The sequence below is a fragment of the Actinia tenebrosa genome, unplaced genomic scaffold, assembly GCF_029948245.1.
Source record: "Actinia tenebrosa isolate PJP-AT-01 unplaced genomic scaffold, QUT_ActTen_1.0 PGA_scaffold9__36_contigs__length_13948895, whole genome shotgun sequence".
NCBI classification, from domain to species: domain Eukaryota; kingdom Metazoa; phylum Cnidaria; class Anthozoa; order Actiniaria; family Actiniidae; genus Actinia; species Actinia tenebrosa.
Window position 1 is genome coordinate 9,104,285 of NW_028292586.1, and position 18,920 is coordinate 9,123,204.

Consider the following 18,920-nt stretch of genomic DNA (forward strand, 5'->3'; position numbering starts at 1 on the left):
ATCCAATCACAGCACTCTGTAGAAACAAAGGAGTCAAGGATGTAGGTGCCATACAATCACAACAAACAGCGGAAATTCTGTAAATGTTTCATTTTAAGCTCACTCTATGTGAACTTATGAACTGCTTAATCACATATTCAAATGTGTTAGTATGCAAAACTGTGGCACAAAGTGAAAAATTTCTATAGTTTACAGAAATAAAACAAAAATATCATTCACTGACAAGGTAGCTGTTATAAAATAAAACTTTAATGGCAACAACAACACAAGACTCTGGAATTGCTTGAAAAAAGTTGGAACCTCAGTAAAAATCCCTTTTTGGATGATACAAAAAATATTCAAAAAACCTTGAAGTGTTTATGGTTCGAGTGTTCACACAGAAATATGTCATAATAAGAAAACAAATACATGTAATCCTGACAATAAGCACAAATTGTAAAACTTTTTCTGGTACTTGTGTATGACATTTGTCATCTTGTAGTAACATGTTGCTCCAATAATTTGATTGTGCTACGCAACTGAGGAAACCAAAAGAATTACAATATATTTTTGCTTTAATTCAGAATGGAAATTATAGCACAATTGCACGCAAATTCCATTGTTTTCTATTGTTTAATTAGCACTATTTTGTACTATTTAGTAATTAGTGTTTCACGGATTAATTGTTTGCACTCTATAATTTTACTATTGCTACATGTAAATATGTTTTTTCAATAGAGAGCAGTTTTTGTATGAGTGGGAAACATATAGTACTGACTGTATATTATAAGAGCCTTTTATGGGTTCCTAACTTTAAGTAAATACTTTAGTGGCAATAAATGGTACATGATTATTGATCAATATATTTTTGGCTTCCATGAAGTAGTTCTTGACAAAAGGAGTGGTTAAATTGCTTAACACATGAAATAATTATTTTATTTCCATGGTTTTTGAGAAATTTCGTTTCACTGGTAAAATAAAATCACTCTACCATGACAAAGCATGTCCATAACCACAATATAATCACTGTGAAATCTACATATATACCATGATAGTACTGATGGTAACCTTAGCAACCAACAGTATCAGTAAGGGATAACTTGACGACCCCTACTCCACCACCAAGTCTACGGTAGTTCATTCCACCAGACATTTTCCACTGATTTGATACAGAGTCAAAAATTTCTATAGTTTTAAGATATGTTGTTCCATCAAATCCTCCTACTGCTAGTAGCTGGCCATTGACTACTGCCAGTCCAACCCCACTCCGTCTAGAGTTCATGGCTACAACAGGTGTCCATTGGTTTGTTTTTGGGTCATATGATTCAGCACTACTGAGTTCTGTAGCATCATCTCTACCTCCAACTGAAGAGAAAAAAAATAACAAAAATCTATCAAATATTGACATTGAAATTCTACATTGAATTATATCTGCCAGGCACATACCAGTTATGATTATAATTAAAATCGCACACAAAAGAGGGACTAGTACAAAAATTGTCCAAATTTTAATCCAGCTGAAACTTTACAGAGATAATCCTTAAAAATATTAATAATAATAAAGAAATTATAGTATTTTTTCAATTTTTGACCGAGTCTGTGACGTCATCTTTATGACACTATTAAACATGGCTCCATAGTTTTCTTTGTATTTTGTGAAAACATATCTGCTAGTCTGAAACTAAATTTCGAAGAAAAGAGAAAGAGAGGAAAAAAAAAACGATTCTAGCCCAAGTAATTTATATAAGTCCCTCAGAGAAGCTTTAGGCTCAAGAGAAATGAATCAAGTAGTTATTAACAAACAAATGCATGGAGCAATTTTTAGTGTTGGGTAAATCATTGGATTTCCAGATGGTTTCTTTGAGACTTTCAGTAAAGTTTCTGCCAATTTGAACTTTGGAAGATTTTAATTTTTTTTTTTTGGGCAGCATTTTGTGTATTGTACTGTAAGAAGGCAATGTTTGTAGAAGTTAGAAATGAACTAATTCAACTATAAAATGGCCAACTTGCATCCCAAGGCATCCAGTGGGGTAAAACTTAAAAAAGATGGTATACAACATATAGAGTTTTGTGCCATGTTTGGCAGAAATATTAGAGATTCATATTAGCTCGCTATATTTGCTCTACCCCTGGACACCCCATTATGCCTTGAATTCCAAAATGGCCAACACATCATTAAAGTGTCTATTCAGCACCTAAATGGTGATGATGATCGATGGCATTGGTTGATAATAATTACAGTACTTAATTATAATCATTCAACCAAAGTACTTACCAACATATAATTTATCTTGAAATACAGCAGCCCCAAGGTGTTTTCTTCTAGTACCCATAGAGCAAACTGCAGTCCACACATTAGAACTTGGGTCATATCTTTCTACAGTACTTAATGGAGATGTACCATCTGATCCACCAATAGCATATAAGTATATGTCAAGTACAGATACCCCTACTCCTAGACGCCTAGTACTCATGGGTGTAACCCTTGACCAACGGTTTTCTGTTGGATCATACTTCTCTACAATATTTAGACAGGATACACCATCTTGACCACCAACTGCATACATAAACCTAAAACAAGTTGTAGATAATATATCTTAATTGTCATGTGACATTCATGTCACAGTACAGTCTGCACGATTCCAAAAATACTTAATTATTGCAAAATCAGTCTGGTTCAAAACTTAGACCATAGAAGATGAGACCAACAAATATCCTGGGAAATTACATTTAAATAAAATAAATTAAATTATGATGCATGTGTTAATTGGGTTTAGTAAAAATACACAGGTGATTATTGAAAATCTTGCACGCTGATTGGCCGAGAAACTCACACTATCACATGATAATCACCTCCAATGATAATACAAAATGGCAGCCAGCCGCTTTGTTGCTGTTACCAGAAAAAACATCTTTATCTTCTTTTTTTTGAAAGAATCACCTGTGTATTTATACTAAAATGATTATTTGCCACAGCCTCAATGAATATCAGAGAATATTTACCTCTCCGCTCGAAGATTCCCCAATATTCACTTCGCCTTCGGCAAATAATTGTTAAATACAAATACCATATCATCATTCTATCAACAGAGTGCACATGCACTAAGCCCTTGCACAATAATTAATACTAATTTGTACTATTTCATACAGAGTCCTTTGTTTTCTATTGTTTAGTTATCACTATTTAGTGCTAAAAATTAGTATTAGTTTCACGGATTTAGTGAGAGCACTCTACACAGTATCACTCATTTCTTTACTAACATCATTGGATGAAAAAAGTGTTATCAAATCACAAGGCATTACAAAAATGAATAACAAAAAGCAATATATACATTGCTGACTAAGAGGCTTTGACGATCACTTCATCCACATTGTAGACTCAAGATGTCTGACTTTAAGTTTGGTCTCAGTTCTATACACTATGAATTTTGATACAGTAGGGTGCAATAAACAATTTTTTATAGGGTGCAATCACCAAACTTACCCATCCAGAACAGCAACTCCAACGCTAGTCCGGCATGTACTAGTGGGTGTCACATCACTACTCCATTGATTTGTCTTTGGATCATATCGTTCAACACTGTTAAGGTAACTACTACCATCATGACCACCGACTGCATATAACAAATTATCTAATACTGCAACACCAACTCCACAACGCCGTTTACTCATAGTTGCAACCATTTTCCAATCTCCTGATTGTGGATCATATCGCTCAACACTGCTTATTGCATCACCACTACACCATCCACCCACTGCAAATATCACCTCTGTGCATTTAGTAGGTTTTCTGGGTCTAGTTCTTGGTCCCTGCATCAACAGACGTTGTTCTGGTAACAATAAATAATTTTTGGCTTCATCAACTAAATCTCTACAACTTTCATCACTTTTTACGTGAATATCAGCCCCTACTACACCAACTAAAAACTTAGGTCCAAGAAGAGGGAGCCGAACATGTTGAAGAATTTGGGGAAGATATGCTCTCCTTTCATTAATATTATGTTTCATCCATCCAATTACAGCAAAGTACACTTGTTCTTCTGATTTCACATTAAGTTCATCGCTAGAAAGTATGTCTACCAGTTGATCAACGGGCAACAACAAGAACTCTTCACTGTCTATCACTTCCTGAAAGTTATGTTGGGCAAATAAGTCGGCAACTCGCAATAAATCTCGACAAGAATGTGTATCAGCGAATGCTCTAATGCCAAGACAATTCGAAGGGTCGAGTTGTCGTTTCAAAAATTCACAACAAATCTCTTGTATTTCTCCTAACTGTAGCAAACAAGCAGCCGGTAGCAGAGCTTGTACGTTATCTTCTCTGATAGTTATTGTCGCAGTATATGAAAAGTTGATAAGAACTTCCATAGCACTTTCGTCCACGTCTAATAAAGTAATTTCGCTTTGTCGACTTTCAGCCATTTCTCCTGTAAACATTGCTCTGAAATAAGGACTACACGCAGCCAATACCACTCTGTGTGCCGCGATGGTTTTCGACCCAACCTTTATCACAACATCGCATAGTTCTTCACATTGTCGAAGGGCTTCCAGAGTATCAAGAGTCTGTTTTGGGTGACGATCTGACATGTGTTTCAACACTGTTTTGTTGATTTGATTTTGTGCTTTGCTTGATGATGAGTTGGGCGAATTGGACGACAAATACCCAAGTTCAAACGCGGCTGAATTCGACTCAATCGCCATTTTCAATTGCAATAAAAATTAGAAAAATTATTCTGCTGAATTGGAGGTGAATATATCGGTCTTAAAAGAAATAAAAACGATGTTTATACCTGATTTTTACCAAACATAACTTCCAAATGTAAAATCCCCTGTCAGAATTCAGCTTAGCATATTGAGCATGCGCAAATTGAAGTCAACTGACCTTAAAATCATTTCCATTTTTACCCGGGGGGGGGGGGGGGGGGGGGGCGGTACTGCCTTATATTCGCTATACGGGTACGTGCCAATAGGCCCTTTGCAGCTAGTGGTCACGTGCTTGGATACCGCTTAGCAACACAAAACTGGAGAGCAAGCCTTCCAGTAAACAAAAGTTGTAATAGGTCAAGCACGCGTGGTTTTATACGATAGTTTCATCGTTCAAAACGCTTAATCCTTTTGCCCTATCTACAAACACAGTAAGATAATCTTAAATTCTCTCCTTTGGACTCGATTTTTGGTTCGAAGTAACGATATTCTTCGCGTTATCGCGAAAAAATTGTCACCGCCGGCCCGCTCGACGGCTGAAAAACATGGCGACTTCGCAAGGTATGTACTTCAAAACTCTCCTTTTTTTTGGTTTCTTTTCAATTATTGGACTTCTAAAATCTCTAAAATAACAGTTTAGATTGTGAATGGTGATCGATTGTAATTGGACGGCATTTTAATGGACGATTTGTTTATTTTTTGTGAGAGTGATTCCACGTCTAAAGTCAAGACTAACCCATGTTTACATATATTCGCTGTAGATGTTAGAACTCCCGACGAGCCATCACATACCAAGAAAAATTCTTCGTACCATTGTTGTGTTCCCTTGTGTAACGGAGATTCTCGATATCATCCTGATTTAAAGTTTCACCGCTTACCAGGCCGTGCAAGGGATGAGCAATTGAAAAAGGAATGGCTGGTGAAGATACGAAGAGATGTGGGCCCACACTTCAAGGTATATAGGAATCTAACAATATCAATGCACAATACGAATTGCCTGTGGATCTTTAAAAAACTGTAATGAAGATAAAAATAGTTGAATACAGTTACATTGTTATTAAAAGGACATTTGATTTATAATAGGTTAACAAAAGTACCAGAGTGTGCTCAAAACACTTCACTGAGGAAGATTACAATCCTCCCACTGATTCTGGACGTCAGTTGCTAAAAAGAGAAGCTGTACCATCAATCTTTGACTGGTCAACCAAATCCAAAGCAAGAAGAAAGATAATTCGACAAGTAGATAGGTTTAGGTAATGAATATCACATATTTCTACTTCAATACATTTCATTTAGACTTGACTGATGGAATTGTACTTGATGTTTATTTTGGTTTAAACCAAAATAATTTTATAATTTTAATAATTTAGTCTTTTATAATTTTTTATTTAGTGTGAACTGAGTGTGAACTGAGTGTCATCATAATTTCAAAACCTTTTTACAGAGACACTCAGACAGATGAAAGTGATGACAATGAAGATAATAGTCCCAGCACTTCTACAACCTTCAGCATGGATGACCTACAAGCACAAGTCCAGTCACTCAGAGCACAGTTCCAAGATGCACAAAAGCAACTTGAACAAAGTAGAAATGAAACTGCAGCTGCCCTCACTGAAATAAAAAGGGTTAAAGTTGAAGCTGCAAAAGAAATTGAGGACATTAAGAGGCAAGCTGCAGAACAATTAGCACTTAATAAATTTGGGCTTGAGAGATTTGGCACAGACAATGAGATCATAAGATTTTATACAGGTTTCCCATCCTATTTACATATTCAGTTCTTTTTTAAGTTTTTGCAGCCATGTGCTGCACAAATGACATATTGTTATGCCTCTGGAGAAAGAGAAAGTAGACCAGACTCAAGAAATATGCTTCTTGTGGATGAATTGTTTATGTTTTGTGTACGCCTCAAACTAGGTCTATTCGGACAGGATTTAGCTCATAGGTTCCGAATACATAAATCGTCAGTTTGCAGGAAATTGATCACATGGACTAATTTTTTGTATTTTCTTCTTGGTAGTCAAGTGATCTGGCCTTCAAGGCAAGATGTTGATAGGTTTATGCCAGAAGGTTTTAAAAAGCTTTATGCAAGCACACGTGTCATTTTAGATTGTACAGAGATTTTTGTTCAAACACCTACCTCCCTACTACTTCAGTCGCAGCTTTATTCTAGTTATAAGAGTAATACTACACTCAAGGGTTTGATAGGCATTACCCCTAATGGAGCTATTAGCTTCGTTTCTAGCCTTTACACAGGGGGGATTAGTGATAAGGAAATCACAAGGTGCAGCGGCATTCTAGATTTGTTAGAACCTGGTGATTCAGTCATGGCAGACAAAGGGTTTGACATTGAAGATTTACTTAGGGAGAAGCGGGTAGAGTTAAATATTCCTCCGTTTCTTGAAAGTCAGGAACAATTCTCTGCCGCAGATGTTCAAAAAACAAAGACACTAGCAAGTCTTAGAATTCATGTCGAGAGGGCAATAAGAAGAGTCAAAGAGTACCACTTTTTTGATTCAGATGTGCCATTGTCCACTTTAGGTTCAGTCAATCAGTTATATACTGTAGCCTGCCTCCTTACAAATTTTCAAGGCCCACTTATTTTATCCAATGGTAATAATGAGGCATAGTGTCTGTAAGAAGTTGGTGAATGTATGATTAATGTGGCTTACATAACCCATTAGATAATCTTTAATGCAGGTTGGTTTATCATGTGTCTTGGATTGCTTTTTGTAACTATTTCAATTTGTTTGTAAATGAAAACTCAAAAAAAACAACTAATGAACAAACACAAAATCTAAATAGCACAAATAAATATAATACTAATATGATATAAATATAATAAAAAATAAATTAAGATTATGAATTGATTTGTCATTAATAAAAATAATATAATATTTGTTATCATAAGAAATCTGGCCATGGTTTGAGAACAACAACAAAAATCTTAGTGTATTAATGTAAATAGTAATTGAAGAAAAAACTATCAACTTTGTCCTTTGCTTGCTGGAAAAACACTGAATCAAAATTAATTCTAGAGCAAACAAACAAATTTTCGTCAATGTAACTGAAAAAATCACACCATTCTAATCCTGTGAGTCCAAGCTGGCACTGGATCTGGTAATAATAAATGTCTGTTGTTTTCAGTTTGTACTGGTTAGTGTTCTGGTCCTTGGTGAGATACCTCACATTGTCAAATGATGTTTCCCCCTCTTTAACGACCTTTATTTCTAACAAGCCAAAGGGATTCTGACCATTATTTACGGCATCAAGGTCATAAACTTTCCTGTCTGGGCTACAACCTAGCCATGGGCACTTTGGGTGGACAATCAGCCCAGATGGGAAGAGGTTTACTCTTCCACCCTTTGCATTGCTAGCATAGACCATGGCAGCATGTGGTTCAAGTTCAATGCCTCTTCTCATTGCTGCAGTTTGTACAAATCTGGTGGGGTTTAGCTGATTGACAAGGGTGTCAAAATGTGACACCCGGCGAGCGACAATGCCAAATTTGCTTGCTGTTACCCTTTTTTTTCTGAGCAGGTGCCATACATCACTCTGACTTTGAGTGACTGTTTGCTGCTGCACTCTCAGTGATGACTCTGTTGTCACAGACAATGTTCCAAATATAGATTGTTGACGACTGTCAAGACAGATTGACACATTGTTATTAAATCTGTCCTCTGCACTTGAGAGGGGAAGCTCTGGGAAAGAAGTGCAAGTAAAATCATTTATGATGTAGTCAGTTGACATCTTTTGTTGATATGACAGGACACAGCCTTTTGGGACATTTCCAAACTTGCTCTGTACAAATGGGATATTGCCAAGTTGATCTTGATTGGGCAGAATGGTTGTAAAGAGAGGATAAGGTGGTTGGAAGCCATTAAAGTGCTCTTTTGTGAGGGTAGGATACTGGGTAGATGGGGAATACAAATTACTCTTGATATATCTACTGTACGAAGCGCCAAGTTGGGGTTTTTTCACTAGCACGTCTTGTATTTCTTTTTGTGCGATTTTGGATCCTCTAGGTATGCTCCAACGCTGCTTCATGCTGGTACATGTTAGCTCATCAGGCAATGTCCGATGTCCCAGTTGCTTAAGAAGGGCTAAATAGTAAAGAAGCCCGATCACATGATGGCAGTATCCACCTGCCCCGGCTACATATGAGCACAGCCCAGACAGCAATGTCAAATTGTTGTTCTGGACTGACACCTCTAAAATGTGCGGTGGTTCAGACTTCCTCATTGAGCGGTAACACTTGCATTTAACTCTCACGCACTGGTCGGTATATATCACTAAAAAATTGGAAAAATTAGTGTGAATTGTCTGCCATTCATATCATAATGAAATAGAAAAAACATTTTGGCTATCAAGTACCTTTAACGTCATGTAAATAGCCTGGTTCCGCCATAAATTTGTACGCTTTCGAAGTGCTTGTGCAGCCAGACTTCTCTATAGCGTAGCTCCCTACATCATCGAAGGTGAGGGAAGGAAAGATAGAGATGTCTTGAGTTTCTACTTCATCTAAAACAAAAATAAACATAAAAATATCAGTACGAAGAATTTTTCTTGGTATGTGATGGCTCGTCGGGAGTTCTAACATCTACAGCGAATATATGTAAACATGGGTTAGTCTTGACTTTAGACGTGGAATCACTCTCACAAAAAATAAACAAATCGTCCATTAAAATGCCGTCCAATTACAATCGATCACCATTCACAATCTAAACTGTTATTTTAGAGATTTTAGAAGTCCAATAATTGAAAAGAAACCAAAAAAAAGGAGAGTTTTGAAGTACATACCTTGCGAAGTCGCCATGTTTTTCAGCCGTCGAGCGGGCCGGCGGTGACAATTTTTTCGCGATAACGCGAAGAATATCGTTACTTCGAACCAAAAATCGAGTCCAAAGGAGAGAATTTAAGATTATCTTACTGTGTTTGTAGATAGGGCAAAAGGATTAAGCGTTTTGAACGATGAAACTATCGTATAAAACCACGCGTGCTTGACCTATTACAACTTTTGTTTACTGGAAGGCTTGCTCTCCAGTTTTGTGTTGCTAAGCGGTATCCAAGCACGTGACCACTAGCTGCAAAGGGCCTATTGGTTTATCAGTGTAAGAAAGGAACAGTTGACGGCACTTCTTTCCTGGATCCCCAGTAGCACGTACACAGTGGATGTAGGCCTTTACCATCCGATCATCTTCCATCGTTAGCTAGGTACATTTTTAGAGCCCTGGTTTCCAGAATTTTGTTTTTGTATATTATAACCTCATACATCTCTGATTCATTGTTGTATGTGCGATTCTCATACTCCTCCTAGGTTATGTTTGCAATCATTCCACCCTCCCGACATGAATCAGAAGGAATCGGAATGTCAGGAGGTTTGAGACTTCAGAATGTTATGTACTGACAAACAGCAAATCAAACAATAAGTTTGTCAACATTTGATTGTCATAGCAACAAGGCTAAAAATACTGAAAGTCAACCAGCGTTTTGAAGCTTAAGATGCAACCAGAGGGACAAACCTCTATAATAATAATCAATAATAATTTATTACTTATAACGCGCAAATTAGCATGTGTATATGATCAAATGCGCGTAACAATAAAATAAGAATATTACCAAATATAAAAGATTAAATATAAAGCATCACTAAAAACAACTAGCTATAACGTATGAATTATGAAAGAAGAATATATCTAAATAAATGTAATTTCCTAAGGTGAAGTAACAAATTGTTATGCAGTGGTTAAAACTCTATTGATAATAACTAATGGCTTTTCCCTTAAATATTTTTAGGTGGTGTATGTGCGTATGGGTGCGTGGGTGTGTGTGTGTGTAGTGTATATGGTATGTATTAATTAGAAATATATATATAAATAAAGACAATCCAATCTAATCTAAATAATATAATTTAAGATACATATGCAGTCTGCAACAAGGATGTCTTAAGTATTGCCTTAAAACTGTTAAAATCACTCTCATTTCTGATATGACGAGGTAGGGCATTAAACAAAGACGAGGCAGCCACAGCAAAAGCCCTATCACCAAGAGTTTTCTTGGTTCTAACATTTAAAAACGGTTGGAGATATAAATCGTTGTTCCTCCGAAGAGAGTTTGCACTAGAACGCTTAACTTCAACTAGGCTGCTGATATAACTTGGTGCAAGACCATACATACCCTTAAAAGTAAGTATAATATCTTATAATGTATTCTTTCCTTAACTGGTAACCAATGGAGTGAATATAGTACTGGAGTGATATGATTGTACCTAGGCGTTCCTGTTACGAGCCTAGCCGCTGCATTTTGAACACGTTGTAATTTACTAATAGACTTTGCAAAGAGACCGTAAAGCAGGCTGTTACAATAGTCTATTCTGCCCATAATAAAAGCATGAATTAACATTCTTGTTGTATCATAAGAAAGATAATTTCTTATCCTCTTAATATTATAGAGATGGAAAAATGCAGCTTTACATATATTATTATGTGAGGGACAAGACTCATATAACAGTCAAACAAAGTTCCTAGATTCCTGGCTGCTGAAACTGGCGTTACTCTAACGTCTCCAACTGTTAACTTGTCGATACAAACTTTTTTCAGCTGTTGCCTGGTTCCGATAATCAGGAATTCTGTTTCGCTATCATTAAGGTTTCATCTTGTCGGTAATCATCAAAGCCCGCACAGCCGTCATACACATCTCCATGGCGGCAATACTCTCCACTTCGCTCATCCCAGTCCTTGGTTTGAAAGACAAATACAGCTGTGTGTCATCAGCATAGGCGTGCGCGGTCGGCAGATATCCCTTGATCACATCAAACAATTTACTTGCATACAATGTGAATAAAAGTGTCCCCGGACAGGAACCTGTGGTACCCCGCAAGATAACTGAAAACTGTCAGAGATCCCATCATCAAATGCCACACGTTGAGACCGGTTTGATAAGTAGGACTTGAATCACTCCAGCGCCTTCCCTGGGATACCAAACGATGACTCCAGGCGACAAAGAAGAATACTATGATCCTCTGTGTCGAATGCCGCACTAAGGTCAAGAAGTACAAGTATCGATGTTGGCGATCCATACTCACAAGAATGTCATTCTGTACTTTAAGAAGTTCTGTCTCCGTACTATAGCGTTTTCTAGACGCAGATTGGAGCTCGGGAAGTAAATCGTGCTCTACAAGATAGTTATAAGTTTGTTCATAGACAGCCCTTTCAGTCAACTTTGAGAAAACTGAAGATTGGTGATCGGACGTAAGTTACTAAACACAGCATCAAGTCCCTCTTTCTTTAAAAGAGATTTCACCAGCGCCTCCTTCCAGTCTTTAGGAAAATATCCGGTAGTTAAAGCACCGCGCCGAAATTAGCAGCCAACTCGACAGCCAACTCAATATTTCGAAATATTGCCTCGAATGCTATAAATTATGAATGGTATATCCAAAGAAAAGCTTTTTATAAAGATTGAGTCACAACTATCAAGATAATATTAATATCTTTAATATATTACTTATTACGTTTTAGGCCTGGGTCTTTCTCTATGTCACGCACTGAATAAACTCAAAAAATAAGAAAAACACATCACAGCATTTATTAATGAAAAAACCTCTCAACTAAAAATGTTCAATATATAAATCTCTAACGAAGTTAATTATTAACTTTTGCAATTGCAACTGTGACATTTATAAACAAACAAAATTACGAAACTCAAAGAACTCGTAATAATCGAGCTTTGTAGAAGGACAAACGGCCATCGTTACTATGACAATCGAGCTTTGTAGATGGACTAGCAGCCATGGGTACTGTGACAATCGAGCTTTGTAGATGGAATAGCAGCCACTTATCTCGTTTCTGTAAAGAAAGCTGTGAAGAGTGAGGAACAGCCACGTTTTTTGTGTATGGGTTTATTTTGCCTGTTTAATAACTTTTCTTGGTTTTTCTTTTCTTCTTGATTGCTTTTGTGTTGTTGCTTGGTAAATGGTTTCATTGGATTTAATTATATTGATGTAGATGGTTGGAAATGTGTAAGTTGTTACAAGCCGTTCTTTGTGCGATGATTTTAGGTATATCAGATGCCTTTGCTGGCATTTGTCCAGTGATTCTTTAGAAGTCGGTGTGTTTATAATCTCTAACGCAAACGGGATGATGTTTTGGATTGTTTGCCCTACCTCTTTTATTTGTATTCGGAAAAATTTCCACTCACGGACAACTACTGATATTCTTTACGCAATAGAGGTTGAGTAGGTTGTTGACGTTATGATGCAGGTGTTTGTACAAATGATGTCTCCAAAGCTACTTTCCACTTCGCAAAAGTATGATCCATCGCTGCTTTGATCAACAGTAAAGACTAGCTTATTGCTGGTTTCTTCAAGTGTGATGATTTCTCCTTCTGACGTTTCCTTCTTCCAAGTGTACCTTAGAAAAGCATCATCTTTTGCAAGAAAGCGGAGAGTACATTTGGAGCCACATTCGCACCGTTTTCGTTTGGGTAAGTCAATGTTAATTGTCAGTTTTTCGCCAATGTTACGGTCATGTTTAATACCGCCTTGTAAAATATCATCCATGATTGATGCTCGATGAACGGCGTCAAAGGATGACCCAAAAATTTTGTTTCGAACAAAATTTTAAACAAAAAACACCACAGTTAACGGCATCTTCTTGTTTTGGGTGGTGAGTATCTATTGAAATATTCAAATCGTCAAAAAAATTACATTATCCCCTTACTATTGCAATTGCAGATAGATAACATTTAATCATTTTAGCTTCCAGCAGACGTTGTCTTTGGACTTGTTGGAGAATGGGACAAAACTGACCTAAGCTGCGAAAAAAAAAATTGTATCATAAACAACACATTCTTTATTTTCCAAAAGCAACGCTTGTTTGATCAAATATAGGTATGCCAAGATAATAGTGTCATTGAGTTCTCCAGGGTTGTCCGGTAATACATATGTGTTATTTAAAGGAAGATATTCTAAGGATTTCAAATCCCGTCCGTATATTTTAAGTGATTTCACTGTCCCAACGATTTCTTTTTTCTTTTGGTAATATCTAGTGCGTCATAGGGTGAAATATATTTGTGTTCTTGCTGTTTTTCATTTTCAGCTGTACGTCCGTCGTCAATATTTGTATCGTGAATTTCAATCTTGTGTTCGTTGTCGTTTTGCACTCCGTCTTCGCTTTGTATGTTGTTTACACTGTCGAAACCACTTTTATTGTTAGAGAATTCACTTTTGAAATCGGTATACTTGCTTGCGTCCTCGATCTCCGCTGAGTGTACAGTGTTTTTGTCTTTTTCTCCATCAACTCTAACATAAAACAGCATGTGTACTTCTCTTGTGACTATTCTTTTAGACAAGTATGCAAGGTTTTTATGTTCGACCGTTTCGTCATCAAAAAGTACTACAGTATCATTGTCAGGGAAAATTTGTAGGGCAACATAATGACCTGAACTCAACGCCTGTCCTTTGTGGAGTTTTACAGCTGCAAATTTGTATTCAGTGGGTGGAGAGCCCTCGTGCTTCAACTTTGATACATCGATTGTGATGTCCAATGTCAATGGAGAATGATCTTTAGTGTTTGCGGTGACATCATTACGTTTTAGTACACAGACAAAGTTCTGGGGGCAGGTTTTAAAAAAGCCCTGTCGTGTTTAACAAGTTTTTTGACGACAAATCTCACATTCTAATTTGTTGTCATCGATAAGAACTTCTTCCTTGAAATATTCAAAGAGGCAGTCCTTTACTGAAGATGTCATTCCGTTTCTGGGGAGCTCCACAGCAAGTGAATGAAATAAATCCTCTTCACTTTTCTCTTGAATTTCCACAAGTGCAACAGGAATTCTTGTATTGCACTGCGCCCCAAAACGTAGAAAAAAAGAAATGGGTGTTCCACCAAGGTCGAAAGAGCAGATTTCCATAATTTTGGAGAAAGCTTCATGAACATCGTGTTGCTTACCAATCTTAGGACCTTTTTTGTGTAACTGCTTGAGTAAATCAGTGGGATTCAATGGCCTTGTATAATCTGCACTTTCCTTAAGTATTGTAAAAATCAAGGCAAAGTAATTGAACATCATTGGAAATAGTGGTTTTGCGTCCTCTGTTGTAATATCACCTAAAGTGGTAACTGAGAAAGATTGCAACAAAGCGTTCAACCAACAGTTGTTGTGTTTGTTTTTCATTCCTGTTGAAAAAATAGGACAACTTGGGCTGGTAGATGGTGGCGTTCTTTTTCCCTTTCGCATTCTGGATTTGGGAGAACCAGTAATTATGTCATTCATATCATAGCTATCTTTTTCCTCGGCAATGAGTCGCTTCCACTTTTTTGAAGCTATTTTAGAGACTGCTGGGAGATCTTTACCTTTGTTTGAAAATGATTTAAAATTCTTGGTCAAATAGTTTGAGTACGCTGAAGATGGTTTTTTTATTGGTTTCATAGTTGTTGTCGTTGACTTGTTTGAATTTCTAGAAGTGTTGTTGGTTAAATTTACTTTATGTCGCCATATAAACGGCACCTAGCTTGAATAAACGTTTTTTGAAGAGACACAAATTCATCGACGCGGAGATGGTGTTTTCCATCGAAGTCGTCTGTTTTCACTAACTTCATGTAGTTCTCGATCGTACCTTGGGTTGTTACTTCTTTTGAATTTTTTTTAGATTGGAATCTTGATTTTGAAATTTTACAGAGGAAACAATTACTCCACAAAGGTGCAATTGGGAGAAGACGCTTTAAGTATTCCATGAACTCTGGTGAATAACATCGGTTTTCGTCTTTTCCCATGACAAGAGTACTGGAACGTTCTTCCATGCTGACAGTTATCTCAAACAGCTTCTTTGCAAATGGACCTTTAGCATCAGGTTTTGTAAAAGACTCGTCCATGTTAGCACAGTCATCTGTGCATTTGTGTTCTATCTGAGGTTCCTCTTTGTTTAATTTCTCAATTTTTTGTTGAATTCGTGTATATGCTTTTTGAACTTATGGACAGTTGTGGGAGGTCAGAAAGAGAAGGGATATGTCTTCAAGAATCTGTTGGAACTCATCAAATGTACAGGCATTTACAAGAATAGATATTGAGTACAGCAAGAAAGAATACCAACATTTGCTATTAGTTTTACATATTTTTTTGCAGATGGTGCTTGCGTTGTTCATCAAATGCCTACAACAGATATGAGGTGTCATTAAGGTAAAATCCTTCTCACTTCCTTTGCCGTGAACTATTCGCCAAGCTCGCTCCAGGTACGATAGCACAGTTTCTTTATTAAATTCCTGGAGGCATGCTAGTAGTATGGCTTTTCCCTGATCACTGACTATTTGCATTGGCGTTAGAACATTGTTGTGACCAAACACAAGCCCCTCAGCGTACCTAAAGGATTGCAAGAATTGTTGAATAGTGGGCACGTTGTGACGGTCGCTATCACTTCTGCAACTGGTAAAGATGGTTTTTCGGCAACAGGGCTGGGAACGACCAACGTGTAGAACAAAACTCGATTGTCATCCCAATTGGATATGATGGTACCTGTAGCGTCAAGAATTGCCACCATGTTGCGGCAGGTGTCGTGCCAAAGGCGAATCTGTCCTTCGGTCCAAAGATGAATGACAAGTGGAGAGGCAGCTATATATTGCACATATCCGTTTATTTTAAGCAAAATCCTTCGTTAATGAATGCCTTGCGCATTGAGTCCAATGACACAATGGCATTGTCGTTCAGTCTCAACGAACGCCTAGCTTCTCTAGCAATTTGCTGAACAACATTAACACTTGTACCTGCACCTGACCAATTACCAGCACTAAATGACGAATTCTTAATGTTGTCTACTTTTTCATTGTGAGCAGTGGAGGGTTTTTCAGATGTTTTTTTTTAAATGTTGAACCATTTCTTGCCTTGTTTCGCCGTTGATGGGACGAGCCTTTCTAATGCTCAGGTCGTGCTTCACATCGCCGTTAAAAGTAATATGCAAAATACGCAGCCTCTCTTCACTGCATAACGTGAAAACTTTAAATTGGAGAGGGCAGGTTTTGAAAGCACAGCGGCCACTTGCAATAAATGAATAACTGGCAGTGCCCTGTCGACTAGAAAATCGCTTAGCTTTGTGCCCTTTAAATACAAAAGGGCAGTATGGGTTGAGTTTGTTCAGATATTTGTAAACGATATCAGTCCATCCTTTGGCCAGATGCGTTCGGCGAGAACGAGATGGTTTGATCTTATCCCAATCAAATGATTCCATAACGGATGTGGAGTTATTGGAGACCGATGCAGTGAAAAACACCCTGTCTGTTATAGTAATAGAACGAGTAAGTCTGGAAACAGTCTCTATTGTGATGTCGTCCTTAATAAGAAAATAAAAAGTTATTATCAGAAACGTGGTCTAAAGAAAGGGTACCTTTAAAAATTAACTACCGCCAATGTGTTGTGTTTTTGCACTTTCACGGCCTTGTAACAACAAGTATTTCACTGATATTCGAAATATTGTGCATGCGTAAGCAATCAAATGCTTTGGAGTATATTAACTTGGTATTATTGGTACAAACGTGCACGTATACGTTTGTAGTGTTTTTGCTTCTTTTTTTTTTTTTTTTTTTTTTTGTTTACACTTTTCTGAATCCCTAAACATGACACAGTTACACTACTTTGACGAGGCCACTGGAGAAAGCTATCGCAATATCCGTAGCAATAATGGAAATGGCCGCGAAAGACGCCATTGAATTACAAGGTAAGCACAAAGAAGTTGGTGTAAACAAGATAGCTAAAGCAAAGCCTAGGAAACCAACCGAAAATCAACTTAAACCAAGTGATAATACGTGTTTTAGATGTGATAAACCAGGTCACTCATCTTATTCATGTAAACATAAAGAAGCTACATGTTATTTTTGCAAGAAGAAAGGACATATCGAGAAAGCATGTATAGCTAAACGCAGAAAAAAAACACCCCGCCATACACGCCGGAATGTACACGCCCTCGATAACAATGCGGACAGGGAAGACGAGTCTGACAGTGACAATGGAACTTCCCGTAGGAAGCTTAGACATTAATTCGATAAAAGAGAAGAAAACTAAGCCCATTCAACTATAATTGAATATTAATGGAAAGAAAGTATCAATGGAGCTTGACACAGGATCAGCAGTTTCAGTTATGTCTAAAGTTGAATTTGAGAAGCAAGTCGGCAAAGCTAAAATTGAGCCCACAAAAGTTGTTTTAAAAACCTACTCAGAAGAGAAAATCCATCCGTTAGGAATCACGCGCGTCAAGGTACAGTACAACAATCAAGAGAAAAACCTCGAATTATATCTAGTCGAGAGAGGCACAGCAGCACTGTTTGGCCGAGACTGGTTAGCAGCGATACAGTTAGAATGGAAAGAGATAAACGTGTTAACACTGAATAAGGAACCTGCAAGTACCAACAACGCACTAGACAATATCTTAAACAAACATCCAACAGTCTTTGAAGAAGGAATCGTAAAAGTGAAGGACATCAAGGCGATATTAAAGTTTAAAGAGGAACCGCAACCAGTATTTCTGAAAGCCAGACAAGTACCATATGCCTTGAGACCAAAAGTGGAGCGAGAATTAGACGAGCTAGAGAAAATGGGAATAATATCCAAAGTGGAAACAAGCGAATGGGCCTCACCCATAGTTCCCAAACTCAAGAAAAACGGAAGAGTAAGAATCTGCGGAGACTTTAAGCTCACAGTTAATCCCCAGCTTGCAGTGGACCAGTACCCGTTACCCAGGATAGAAGATGTGTTCACATCGTTATTAGATGGAGAAAAGTTCACAAAGATCGATTTGAGACAAACCTACTTACACATGGAGATGGAAGAAAAACCCAAAGAAGTATTTAACTGTGAATACGCACAAGGGTCTATACTAGTTCAACCGGATGTTCTTTGGAATCGCGTCTGCACCAGTAATATGGCAGAGGACTATGGAACAGATTCTGCAAGGAATACCATCAGTCCAATGCATCCTAGATGACATGATAATAACTGGTAAGGACAATACCGAACATTTTAACAATCTGGAAAGTGTGTTGAGCCGTCTGCAACAGTACCAACTCAAGGTCAACCTAGACAAATGCCAGTTCTTCCAAGATGAGATCGAATACTGTGGACACAAGATAGACAAGCACGGCATACACAAGACAGAAAAGAAGATTAAAGCAGTGCGTGATACTCCAGGACCCAAGAACGTAACTCAGCTTCGCGCATTCATTGGCCTCGTAAATTATTACCACAGATTCCTACCAGACCTA

General features: G+C 37.5%; 3 protein-coding genes across 6 annotated transcripts; 1 reads left to right on the plus strand and 2 right to left on the minus strand.

The window, feature by feature from the left end:
* Positions 1–231: 231 nt before the first annotated feature.
* Positions 232–4,804, minus strand: LOC148904731 (kelch-like protein 20). Its single transcript, XM_089025149.1, has 3 exons — positions 3,464–4,804; positions 2,255–2,550; positions 232–1,344 (listed from the first exon to the last, which is right to left on the minus strand). The coding sequence occupies exons 1-3, from the start codon at positions 4,678–4,680 to the stop codon at positions 1,049–1,051; spliced, it is 1,809 nt and encodes a 602-aa protein (XP_088881275.1). The 5' UTR covers positions 4,681–4,804; the 3' UTR covers positions 232–1,048.
* A 146-nt stretch (positions 4,805–4,950) lies between these two features.
* On the plus strand, positions 4,951–7,542 carry LOC148904732 (uncharacterized). Of its 3 annotated transcripts, XM_089025225.1 has the most exons (4): positions 4,951–5,244; positions 5,445–5,638; positions 5,767–5,936; positions 6,128–7,542. In XM_089025225.1, exons 1-4 carry the CDS (start codon positions 5,229–5,231, stop codon positions 7,308–7,310), a joined length of 1,563 nt encoding a protein of 520 aa, XP_088881351.1. In that variant the 5' UTR covers positions 4,951–5,228; the 3' UTR covers positions 7,311–7,542. The 3 variants fall into 3 exon arrangements, with proteins under 3 accessions (XP_088881351.1, XP_088881349.1, XP_088881350.1); XM_089025223.1 differs by having other exon boundaries at positions 4,951–5,638; XM_089025224.1 differs by having other exon boundaries at positions 4,951–5,638; positions 5,767–5,930.
* On the minus strand, positions 7,501–9,770 carry LOC148904733 (uncharacterized). Of its 2 annotated transcripts, none has more exons than XM_089025227.1 (3): positions 9,481–9,770; positions 9,055–9,201; positions 7,501–8,972 (listed from the first exon to the last, which is right to left on the minus strand). In XM_089025227.1, exons 1-3 carry the CDS (start codon positions 9,494–9,496, stop codon positions 7,636–7,638), a joined length of 1,500 nt encoding a protein of 499 aa, XP_088881353.1. In that variant the 5' UTR covers positions 9,497–9,770; the 3' UTR covers positions 7,501–7,635. The 2 variants fall into 2 exon arrangements, with proteins under 2 accessions (XP_088881353.1, XP_088881352.1); XM_089025226.1 differs by having other exon boundaries at positions 9,055–9,280.
* Positions 9,771–18,920: the final 9,150 nt, after the last annotated feature.

What these genes read in the sequence shown, in the direction of transcription:
- LOC148904731 (XM_089025149.1), bottom strand. Translation starts at nt 4,680, where the DNA reads ATGGCGATTGAGTCGAATTCAGCCGCGTTTGAACTTGGGTATTTGTCG. An exon ending in GGAGTTGCTGTTCTGGATGG is followed by an intron (nt 2,551 to 3,463) that starts GTAAGTTTGGTG and finishes AACTTGTTTTAG; the next exon opens with GTTTATGTATGCAGTTGGTG. An exon ending in TCAAGATAAATTATATGTTG is followed by an intron (nt 1,345 to 2,254) that starts GTAAGTACTTTG and finishes TTTTCTCTTCAG; the next exon opens with TTGGAGGTAGAGATGATGCT.
- LOC148904732 (XM_089025223.1), top strand. Translation starts at nt 5,363, where the DNA reads ATGGACGATTTGTTTATTTTTTGTGAGAGTGATTCCACGTCTAAAGTC. An exon ending in ATGTGGGCCCACACTTCAAG is followed by an intron (nt 5,639 to 5,766) that starts GTATATAGGAAT and finishes GATTTATAATAG; the next exon opens with GTTAACAAAAGTACCAGAGT. An exon ending in CGACAAGTAGATAGGTTTAG is followed by an intron (nt 5,937 to 6,127) that starts GTAATGAATATC and finishes ACCTTTTTACAG; the next exon opens with AGACACTCAGACAGATGAAA.
- LOC148904733 (XM_089025226.1), bottom strand. Translation starts at nt 9,280, where the DNA reads ATGTTAGAACTCCCGACGAGCCATCACATACCAAGAAAAATTCTTCGT. An exon ending in CTATTTACATGACGTTAAAG is followed by an intron (nt 8,973 to 9,054) that starts GTACTTGATAGC and finishes CCAATTTTTTAG; the next exon opens with TGATATATACCGACCAGTGC.